The sequence below is a fragment of the Mus caroli genome, chromosome 5 (assembly GCF_900094665.2).
Source record: "Mus caroli chromosome 5, CAROLI_EIJ_v1.1, whole genome shotgun sequence".
Lineage (NCBI taxonomy): Eukaryota > Metazoa > Chordata > Mammalia > Rodentia > Muridae > Mus > Mus caroli.
This window is the reverse complement of record NC_034574.1, coordinates 30456496-30468111: the sequence shown is the minus strand read 5'-3', so window position 1 is coordinate 30468111 and position 11616 is coordinate 30456496. Positions and strand designations below refer to the sequence as shown.

Here is an 11616-nt window from a genome sequence, read left to right as displayed (position 1 = left end):
AGGAGAGGGAGGAGAAGGAGAGGGGAAAGGAGAGGGAGGGGAAGGAGAGGGAGGAGAAGGAGAGGGAGGAGGAGAGGGAGGAGAAGGAGAGGGAAAAGGAGAGGGAGGAGGATGAAGAGAAGGAGGAGGAGCAAGAGGAGGAGGAGCAGGAGGAGAGGGAGGAGGAGGAGAAGTAGGAGAAGGAGGAGGAGGAAGAGAAGGAGGAGGAACAAGAGGAGGAGGAGCAGGAGGAGGAGGAGAGGGAGGAAGAGAAGGAGGAGGAAGAGGAAAGGGAGGAGGAAGAGGAGGAGGAGGAGAGGATGTCCTGGAGTACCAGGGGCTTCTTGTGGCCTGAGTACACACCCAGATCTACACCAAAAAAGAGTCTGTGTGGCTCCCTGATAGTTGAGAGGGTAGAAACTGGGCATGCCGTGCACTCCTGTAGTCCCAGCATGTGAGAGAGAGGAGGAAGGTCAGGAGTTGAAGATCATCTGTAGCTACACGGAGCATGCAAGATCACCTGGGCTACAAGGGACCCTGTCTCAAACCACCAAAACCAACTCCCTGTCTCAAAGATATTTAAAACCTCAGCTACCCTCTGAATGCTGGTCAGGGGTATGGTATCTCAAATGCTGCCTGTCTCACAAGAACCTGGGAGTAGGATCCCAAATTGAGGCAGCCTTGCACATTGTAGGTATACTGTGCACAGTGGGTTTTGGTAACCAGGGTGGGGCCGAGTCTTTGCTGCTTTCTCTATAGGTGGCGGGCATAGGTGGCTCACTCCTATGTCCATCTGCTGCATGACTTTAGATCTTGAGAAAAGCCTATGGGTGTCATGCCCCTCCAGGCTCCTGGTCACTGCCAGGTTCCATCTGCACAGGACAGAATACAGGCATTTGTTGTAGTCCCTATGCCAGAGGGTCCATCTCCTCTCCCATGCAGGCACACCTGCTCCTGAAAGACCCCTCTTTTGGCCATGGTCATTCTACCCACTTCTGGCCCTTCCCTGCACAAGCCATCAGAGTGCTTCCAGATCCTACACCAGGGCTGGACCAGTGTAAAACTGAGGCAAAGTTTCCTTCTTGCCTCCTTGTGCATAGGATGCCCAACATGTACTTGACTGAATATGGCTGCTGGTGGTCATGGGGGTTTTATGGCCCCCCGTGGATCTTACTGTGGAGTCCATAAGACCTGTCCTCAGGAGGTCCTCAAGACCCTGCATTTGCAAGGATAGTTTTGTGTGTTAGTTTTTGCTAGAAAGGGGGTCCCAAATTCACACAGCACTGAGGCCCCATATTCTTTTGGTGTTCTAAGGACTAAGTAGTCTGCTTGGATGGCTTTTTGAATGATGTTCAGTCCTGAGTATGGCGGTGGTGGAGGCCATGTGCACAGTCTGAAGCTAATGGCTCAGGACTCTATGGGGGCTGATGCATGGCTGGCTATGGGGATGTGGGCACAGGGCCCTCCAGGTTGGTTCCAGGCTGGGCTGGAGAGTGCCAATGCACTCACTTCCTTAGGCAAGTCCTATGGTTTGTCAGACTCTGCTGCTTTGAGCTCAGAGGTCGGCAGTGCAAACCAGGGGGATGAGGGTAACAGAGGCTAGAACAGGGCTCGTCCTCAGTACCCAGCAGAGGCCTTGAAGGGAGAGATGTGTACTGTATCTGTTGTTAATCAGGCTTGTCTCTTTTCCCAGGTAAATGTCAGAGGCTGGGCTACACACACAGTGGTAGGTACCACCCCACCCCTGATTTGTCTTATAGGAACTCCACAATCCCCTGATCCCCATGCTGTCAAAGCAGAGATGCTGGCTTTGGATGTGGATAGCAGGGCAGGCTCAGAAGATCCAGGGAAGGGAGACTAAACAAGAGAGTAGCCTGCCCTGCCTGCCCATCTCTGCCTGGGGGCAATGCTAGGGGTCCCTCCAAGGCCAGCCCTGCGTTTGTGTCTTGCTATAAGTTTCTTTTTCTTTCCATGGAGGGGCATGTTATGCTCAAGATAGAGCCCAGAGCCTCCTGCATGTTAATCACAGGCTGTGTTTCTAATCCATGGCCCCTGACAGAGAAGCCATCCTTGGCTTCTGGCCCTGCTGGCCTAGCTGGGTTTGTAAACTTGGACCTGTCCTTCCTGTGATGAGGAGAAGTAGGGCATCTTGCTTAGTGACTTGAAAGCTATGACTCAAAACTCTCAAGACAATGCTGAGGACACACCTGTCTTCCACCAGCTGTGCACATCTGGTGTATTCTATACAGGGATTTAGGAAACTGGGGAGCATTTCCTCCATAGAACAACTGGCACCGTAGCTGAGATTTGTGGATCATGTCTGTCATCTCAGCATTTAGTAGGCTAAGACAGGGGATTACTGTGAGTTTAGAGTCAACTTGGTCTATGTTGAAGTTTTAGGCCAGCCTGGGCTACAAATTGGGGGCTGTCTCAAAACAACAACAACAACAACAAACAAACAAACAAACAAACAAACCAAGAAGCTGACTGACAAATGACTCAGTGGATTGCGGGAGGTAGGACAGTGGACACCCATGTTGGCCCAGCACAAAGTGTCTAATATCAGAGGAGATGGCCTGCTTTGGCCTGCGCTTACAATGTCCTTGTAACAAGAGGAGAAACAGAGCCAGGCCTGCCAGGTGCATCTTGAGAGGACTTAACTTGTCCCGAGGCTGGGATATTTCACATGGTTCTCGTGAGCATCTCTCCTTTGGGCCTGTATGAGGCTGGCACCTTGCTTTTGCAGGGGCAATTTACTGGCCTCATCATGCATCCCCCAGCAGGGCAGGCTGCCTGCTCCCATTCTGTGGGTGCCATTGCCATCCTGGACCATTTTCTGGCAGGTAGCTGGGTGCAGTTGCTTCAGAACCCCTTGCTGTGTCTCCCATGGACCCTGCTTGCCTCTGTCCTTGTCTCCCCACAGACTGGGTGCTCCATCATTGCAGGCCCTGGTCTTAGGTGGTATCTACTTGAGCATGGGTCATCATGTGACCTGCTGACTCTTCCTCTCCAGCCACCTGCGTGGACCTGCATCTCAGGACCTGTGCGGATGCCGCCTATAACCATACATCGTTCCCCACTCCGCTGGAGCACCGGTCGTGGGAAGCAGTGGAGTCTAGCCCTGAGTACATGCTGTTGGGTGTGATACACTTTCTCCTGGAGGGTCAGTGCAACCCTGACCTGCGGCTGCTAGGGTGCTCTGTGTTGGCCCCCCGATGTGAGGGAGGCCACACACAAAGGCCCTGCCGGCATGTCTGTGAGGGCCTTCGGGAGGCCTGCCAGCCGGCCTTTGACGCCATCGACATGGCCTGGCCCTACTTCCTTGATTGTGCCCGATACTTCGCACCAGAGGAGGAAGGCTGCTATGACCCTCTGGAAGAGCTCCGTGGTAAGGGAAGGCTTTGGGGGTACTCCTGGCTGCACATTAGCTCTGGGAGTTACAGTTTGGGCAGGCAGGTGTCAGGGCTCCTGCATCTACAGACTTGGAGGGAAGGGCAGCTTATCAAGAGGGAAAAGTGTCCCATCCAGGCCCACGAAGGATCCTATCCGTGGAGAGGCCTATGCTCAGCAAACAAGTGAGACATGAGCAGGGTAGACAGAGTGACCAGCTATAGCCACCTTCAGAACTGCATCTCACTGGCCATGTTCCCGCGCAGGGAACTTCTCAGCAGGCTTTCTGGCCAAAGCTGAGCCTGAAGAATGATATGAGTCACTCTCCAGGCACAGTCTGTTGGACGGCAGGAGATGATGAGGGCCGACCTGTGACAGAGGAATGAGCTACACTGAATGCTAGTGAGCGGCTTGTCTTAGGAGGTGTGGGAGTCACAGAGGGCTGCTTGGCGCAGTGCCTTAGTGAGCACAGCTCTGTCTGTCCCTGTCTGTATCCTTTCACTCGAGTGGTGAGAAAGATGATCAGTCCCCAACGTGCAACCCTGGCCCACAGTTTTCTGTTCCGGGCAGGAGTCGCCAGCCATGCTTTCATCTTGCTTTGTAAGCCCCTCGTCTTCTGTTGCAGTCAGAAAATGGAGGCCCAGAAAAGGAGGTAGAACAGGGGCTTCCATTGGAGTCACCCCGGCCAGCCACTGGTGGATGGGCTTGTTTGTACAGCCTCATCTATTGAGTGCCTACTGTGTACTGAGACGTAAAGGCTGTCAGGGAGGGTGCAGACCTAGTAAAGCCTGTGTGAGTGCCTGCCAGGAGATGTACCATGCTGAGCCCGGTGTTGGAGCCTGGTCCTGTCCTGGAGAGGGCAGGTTGGGTTCAAGAGCAGGCGCAGTGGGTTCTGGCCAGCAGGAGTTGTGTCCGCAGTGGGCTGAGGTGTGGAGGTGGCAAGCAAAGGCTAGTGAGGAGAAGGGAAGCCAACCTGCTCTCGCTGACCCTTTTGCCCCAAGAGAGCCCAGGCACTGGAGAGGGGTTATCTTGAAACCACCAAATTGCTGGGTTCATCTGCTCTTTCTCCTCACCAACCATTTTAAGCAAAAAGAAAACCACAAGTAGAGACAACATTAACTCTTTGTGGCCCCGGTCAGCCTGCAGGGACCTGCCTCAAGTTTCTTCAGCCATCAGGGCTGAGGACAATCCCCAGGGCTGCTAACCACTCGGCTTCTTCTCTAGGGAGGAACAGGGAAATGGGGCGGGGGAGTCAGGTGTGATGGAGGTCACACTCTGACCAACACTGTCTCAGCCCCTTCTTCCTGTCCTAGAAACATTTGGGTGCAATCTTAGCAGACTATGGACTGTGGGGAACCACTCTTAGCCATGCTGCCTGGCACATGTGAGTGTTGACACAGAATAGGCCATGGTACTAGCAGAGAGGGAGGCAGAGCTGTGTCAGGGCCCCAACGGCAGGATCATGTCAGACAACCACTGCTTAGAGGCGGATGCCAGCCTCTCTTTGATTTCTGTAGGTTGAGGATTCCTGGTGTGCCTTCTCTTGAACTCTGCCTTTCATATTTGAAAACCCCCATTCAGGCACCCACATCTTACTGTCATTTTTACACTGGAGACATGGTCCATATGCATCTCCTCGGCACTGTGGCTGGCTGGCTTGTGGCAGCGCCATCCAGGAGGCCTATGTGTCATTCCATCCCCGACTTGTACAGCAGTACAGTGGGATTCGGGGTGAGGGTGCTGGCCAGGTTGGTGATCTGTCTGTACCATGAGCGGGTATTCAGTGCACACCCCAGCCTCAGTTCCACTTCCTTCCCCAGGAGAGCTGGATGTTGAGGAGGCCCTGCCCTCTGGCCTGCCACCTACCTTCATTCGCTTCGCCCACCACTCCTATGCTCAGATGGTCCGGGTGCTGAAGAGGACAGCGGCCCGCTGTTCCCAGGTGGCCAAGACCTACAGCATTGGGCGCAGCTTTGAAGGCAAGGACCTGGTGGTCATCGAGTTCTCGAGCCGCCCAGGCCAGCATGAACTGAGTGAGTGACCACGTGAGGCCCAGGTGTGATTCCGCCCCTGGGAACAGGGTGCAGACCCACTTAGCCTTGGGGTGTGTGAGCTGGGGGTGACTATCTGGTGCCTCCCTCTACTCACCCATGACACCTGCCCACGAGGACAGTATTTTTTTTTTAAAAAGATTTATTTATTTATTATATGTAAGTACACTGTAGCTGTCTTCAGACACTCCAGAAGAGGGCGCCAGATCTCGTTACGGATGGTTGTGAGCCACCATGTGGTTGCTGGGATTTGAACTCTGGACCTTTGGAAGAGCAGTAGGGTGCTCTTACCCACTGAGCCATCTCACCAGCCCGAGGACAGTATTAAAAAGGATTTCTCCAAGTTGGGCATGGAGAACTTAAAGGTGGCATATACCCTTTAATCCCTGCACTTGGGAGGCAAAGGCAGGAGGATCTCTGTGAGTTCAAGGCCAGCCTTGTCTACATAATGAGTTCCAGGACAGCCAGGACTACATAGAGACCCTGTCTCAGGGTGGGGATAGGGGAAGGGTTTCTCCAGAAAAGCCATATCACTAGAGTTCAGGAGATTGGACATGAGTTGGTCTCATCCCAACAGACACTTGTCTGAGGAGACTGAGTTATAGCAGGAGAGTAAGTTACCTAAACAGATGACAGTGTGGAGACTCTGTATTCAGGAAGAGGGCAAGGTTTTCTGAGAGATTGGAGGCTGGAGGGACTAGGGCAGGTCCTGGAGGGGACACTGGGTCAATGGCCAGTGGTTGCCAGAGCTTCAGTCCTAGCTCCTTAATGTGGAATTTGTCACCATCACCACCACGGTGGCCCTGCAGTCTTGTGAATCCTGGGCCTGCTCAGGTCTGGGTCCTGGTTCCTTTCCCTCTGCTCTGCTCCTCTCTGGAACACAGTTTGCTGAGCCTGCTTTGAGTTTTGGAAGATGCTAGATGCTGCAGATCCTTCAGAGATTCCTTGCTATGATGCAAATTAGGAATCAAATTTTGTTACAGTAATTACTAGTGGTTCTGAGCTGGAAAAGAGACACCAAGCTGACTGTATGTAGGGCTCTAGAATGTTCTAACAGAGACTTGGCTTGGATCGTCATCTCCTGTGTGAATAGGACATGGTGACACTGGAAGTCCCTATTCCCTCCCTTGGTCCCATGCCCCAGCCCATTACCCCATTGCCACTTTGGTGTACTAGGGCCCGTTATTCCCTCCAGTTCAAGAAGTCTCTGAGTCTGTGCACTTAGGACTCTGCTGGGATGTTCACCCCCTACCCAGCTTTCACCTAGCTGGACTAGGCAGTGTGGACATTACAAGCTCAAAGTCCCGTCTCTCATGGGGCCAGAGGTCATCAGGTCACATCTGGCCTCCTGCAGAGACATGGACATTTCCTTGTCATTTATACCCTGGTATGTGAAGTCTGAAGGGCACGGACATTCATGCTGACAGCTGAAGGTTGCTTGGCCAGACAGGTCGGGTAGGAGATTCTGTTTTCCAATGAGCAATGTTAGATCCAGCATGTAGGGGTGACTTTTCCATGGCCACATTGAAGAAGGCTGCCAGGCCTAGTCTAGTGTTTCTGTGAAACAGCCTTCATTCACTCTTTCACTCATCAATCCATCCACCACTCACCCACACCTGCCCTTTCCTCTGGCTATCATTCATTATTTTATTCATTCACATGTCCATCCATCCATCCATCCATCCATCCATCCATCCATCCATCCATCCATTCAGATATTTGTTCTTCCATCCAGCTATCCATCCACCAGCTCATCTATCCAACCTCCTAACCATTTATCTATTTATTCATTTGTTCTTCATCTTCTGTATATCTAACCATCAGCTCATAATCTATCCATCCACCCATCTAACCACCCACCCATCCATCCACCCACCCACCATCCATCCACCTATCCATGCACCCATCCATCCACCCACTACCATCCACCCATCCATCCACCCATCCACCCATCCATCCATCCATCCATCCATCCATCCATCCATCCATCTACTCATCCATCCATCAACCCATCCACCCTTCCATCCAACCACTCATTCCATCCAATCATCTATTCCATCCAATCACTCATGCATCTATCTATAATCCACTCATTTATCTATCCACTCATCCATTGATCAATCCATCCATCTGTCCGTCCATCGTCTGTCCATTCATCCACTCATCTATCTATCCACTCATTCATCCATCCACCTGTCCCTCTGTCTGTTCATCCGTCTGTCCATTCATCCACTCATCTCTCTATTTATCCAGTCTTCCATGTATCATCTACTCATTCATGCATCCACTCATCCTTGCCTTCCAGGGCCAGCTGTTTCACCTATTAAGCACTAATGTATTTGACTTTTTGCATAAACACGGGCCATAGATGTCAATAGAAGTCACACAAATCAATGGCACCATATATTATCATAGCATTCTTTACTTATGCTGACAATTGTGGCTAAACATAAGAAATGAGCTCAAGAAGTGAGTGTCTAGATAGCTCTATATGCCCAGAGACTCTCGAGTCAAAGCAAACACCAGTACACCTGGCATACCCTTGCTAAGCCCTGTCTGTGAGACAACACCCCACACCACCGTTTCTTCCTGCAGTGGAGCCTGAGGTGAAGCTCATTGGAAACATTCATGGTAATGAGGTGGCCGGACGGGAAGTGCTCATCTACCTGGCCCAGTACCTGTGCTCGGAGTACCTGCTGGGCAACCCTCGCATCCAGCGCCTGCTGAACACCACCCGCATCCACCTGCTGCCGTCCATGAACCCTGATGGCTACGAGGTGGCAGCTGCAGAGGTGGGAGTTCCTGCTGCCTTCAGAAGGGCTGAATCCTCCCGCACTCTTAATCTTTGACTTTACTCATCATTGTTGAGGTTCTGTTTGCAGCCATCTTTCTAGGTGACCAGGGCCAAGCAAGCAGTGGTCCTGCAACATTTTGCCTGCTGGGTGAGCAGAGCTGTGATGTCTTGTTTTAGGACAGGGCTGGGGATGTAGCTTGCCAAACATGGAAGATAAGAAAGAGTCCCAAGGAGAGAGTGGGCTGATGGAGGATTAGGGAAGCTCACTAGGAGGGACAGAATGACATGAACAGGAGTCAGTGGAGGGGGCAGGTGTTCCACCCATGGGAGAATACTTCCAGACCATGATGCTAGGGGTGAGAGAAAGGCCATGTAGAGGCATAGGAGGTGGGAGGAAAGGCAAAGGTGAAGCCATAGGAGCCATGGTCCCGCTTGAACCTCAGTCCCGCTGAAGCCTGAGCTGGGAGACGTGGGGTGGGAGATGTTGATCCTTGTCTGGGACCTTGTGTCCAGGGTGCTGGCTACAATGGCTGGACCAGTGGAAGGCAGAATGCACAGAACCTGGATCTGAACCGCAACTTCCCTGACCTCACATCAGAGTACTACCGGCTGGCCTCGACTCGTGGTGTGCGCACAGACCATATCCCCATCTCACAGTACTACTGGTGGGGTAAGGTAGGAGCTGTATGGCCCCTCCCTAGGGCACTGGCCCTGCTGAGCCTCAGTATTTGACCTGTAAGGTAGGCCAGGCCCTTGTTGGGGGCAGTCACAATGTATTGAAAGCCTCAGTGTCCAGCAGAGACATCATTAGTCTACATCCTGTCCCAGACACTTTCCCAGAAACCCTGGGTTTTCCCTCAAGAATGAGCTTGGCAGGAGCCTTCCCCTCTGTAGTTAGTGTAACCTGCCTTATGTCAGGACCACTGCTGAAGCTAGTGGGGCCTACTCAATGCAGGCACTGGACAGTCAGGGGCTGCAGGGGCAGGGTGCTCCTCAGCTTCCAGGAGAGGTGAACCTGACCAGGAGGGGCAAGGTGGGCTCCAGGCTGCAAGGTCAGCATACACTCTGCAGTGACCAGAGGGAATGGTAGTGGCTGGACAGGAGTTCTGTTGGGTCTGGGGTGGGTGGGAAAGGCAGACGTTGGGCGGGCAGCAGAAAAGGCAGAATCTTGAAAGCAGTGCTCGAATCCCGGCAGGTGGCCCCCGAGACCAAAGCCATCATGAAGTGGATACAGACCATTCCCTTCGTCCTCTCAGCCAGCCTGCATGGCGGTGACCTGGTGGTATCCTACCCCTTCGACTTCTCCAAGAACCCCCATGAGAAAAAGATGTTTTCTCCCACACCAGATGAGAAGGTGAGAGATGGACACTGTGCTCAGGCTGAGCAGGTCATCTGCTGGCACGGTCATTTCTGTTCTAGCTCATAGGCGTGGCTGAACCCTCAGGAGCCCCTTTGCTTGCTTCCCTCACATCCAGGAGATGCCCTGTCAACCAGAGAGCAGTCTTCCTTCTCAGTGTCCTCAACCTTAGGGAGGAACTCTGGCCTTGTGTTTTGTCTTTTATGCTGTTTCAGATTGTACCAGCAGGGGGCAGTGCTACCACATGCATGGTGCCCTTTGGGCTGGGAACTGGGTTCTCTGCTTGGGTTACAGCTTGGGTACAGAGGTTAGGGGCGGGGCTCTGTTCCTGCTGCTATTCACCGGGGTCCTTGGGTAAGGCCCCTGGTTTCTTAGGACTATTTTTTTTTTCACAGTATGTGTGACCGAGTAACATTGGAACACTTCCAGCTCTTAAAGTTGCGGTGCTATGCCACCCAGCCCTGTTTGTTACAACAGGACAGGAAGCTTATCTTTCCCTCTTGTGGTGAAGAAAGCTGGCAGAGGGAGGGGAGGGGAGGGCTCAGCAGTTCCTGGTGTTCCCCAGGCCTGGGGCCAACCCTCCATTCTCTCTTGTATTACTAGAGGCTGCAAGCTCCTGTCCCAGGTGGGGCCTGCGCAGGTCTTGCTAGGCTTGGTCTCTAGTCAGGTCTCCGGGTGAATCAGAAAGGTGCAGGGAGCCTGGCGTACCTTCAAGGGCAGTTTTCATTTCAAACCTAGGGGAAGGGACCTGGAGGTAGGGACCATCAGGACGGACAAGGACTAGACTCCAGGTTCCCTGATCTCTGAGCAACTTGGCCAGGGGTCCAGCTGTCCCTGAGCCCTGTTGGACACTTGTACACCATACTGATCTTACCTAGAACCTTCCATGTTTCTGGGTCACAATGGCAGAGGAAACGTCTCCCTCCTACTCTGTCCATGGAGAAAAACAAAACAAAACAACACAGCAAGCAGGGACAGGACAGTCAGCATCCATGATGAGTGCCAAGGCTGGGGCACAGTGTATGTAGCCTTGTGTGGATACAGGTGGATTTGCATTCATGTTTGTGTTTGCATATACCATTGGGAGTGTATGTATATGCCTGTGTTCCCATGTGTCAGGAGAGGAACCCCAGCCTGGCTTAGACTTAGAGAGGGTTTCCCTTGGGTTGCAGTTTTTCTTAGTGGAGCACAAGGGCAAGGGTGAGGTGGAAGGATGCTTCAGGCACAGGCTGTCAGAGACTTCTATGCAGCCAGACCCAGCTCAGTGCCAGCCATGCCTGTATCCTCTGGCTTCTCATCCCCGAGTCTGCTCACGCACTTACTTATCCAGTTATTCACCCATTCACTCATTCATGCACCCACTCTCTCCCCCACTACTTCACTCATTCAATCCTTCACTCAATTATCCATTCACTCATTTACACTCATTCATACATTTGCTTGCACACTTACTTATTCAGTGTGGGGTCTCAGATGGTGTCCCTCCTTAGAGCAAGTGCACCCCCTGGGTGGGCAGGCGTACCCTGAGCAGCAGGAGGCCCTCCATGCCCAGCCTCACAGCCTCAGTGCTTGAGGATGTCTGTAGCAAGGAGGTTCACCTCAATGGGTCCCACTAGAGTCAGAAGAAATGAGTCTGCTCCCCAGACATCAATCCTCAATCAATAACGGTGCAGCCTGCAGCCAGTGGCAGGCTCTGTGGAAACCACAGTCTCAGGAGAGGTGGGGAGAGTGTGTGAGGGAAGGAGCTGTCTGGGTGTCTCAGGGGACATCTTTGCCAGTGTTCTATCCTGCCAGGGAGAGTCCTGGGAGCCATGCTCACAGCCCCCAGCCCTTCCTACTGACCATAGTCCTAGGAGCCAGCACTGCTGCAGCTCACCAGGGCACTCACCAGGCAGTTGCTGAGAGGTGAGGGTGCTGTGCCCAGTGTCCAAGTTCCTAGGTCTCTGTAGTTGCTCTGCCCCTTCCTTCCTTCCTTCCTTCCTTCCTTCCTTCCTTCCTTCCTTCCTTCCTTCCTTCCTTCCTTCCTTCCTTCCTTCCCCCTTCCC

The 11616-nt window shown here is 52.8% G+C and overlaps 1 protein-coding gene across 1 annotated transcript in view; it reads left to right on the top strand.

The window, feature by feature from the left end:
- Positions 1–11616, top strand: part of Cpz (carboxypeptidase Z) — a 24546-nt gene that overhangs the window by 6086 nt on the left and 6844 nt on the right. The window contains exons 2-7 of the mRNA XM_021163483.1: positions 1673–1705; positions 2993–3367; positions 5190–5402; positions 8016–8212; positions 8728–8889; positions 9410–9568. Coding sequence (XP_021019142.1) covers positions 1673–1705; positions 2993–3367; positions 5190–5402; positions 8016–8212; positions 8728–8889; positions 9410–9568 — 1139 coding nt within the window. The remainder of the gene's footprint in view (positions 1–1672; positions 1706–2992; positions 3368–5189; positions 5403–8015; positions 8213–8727; positions 8890–9409; positions 9569–11616) is intronic.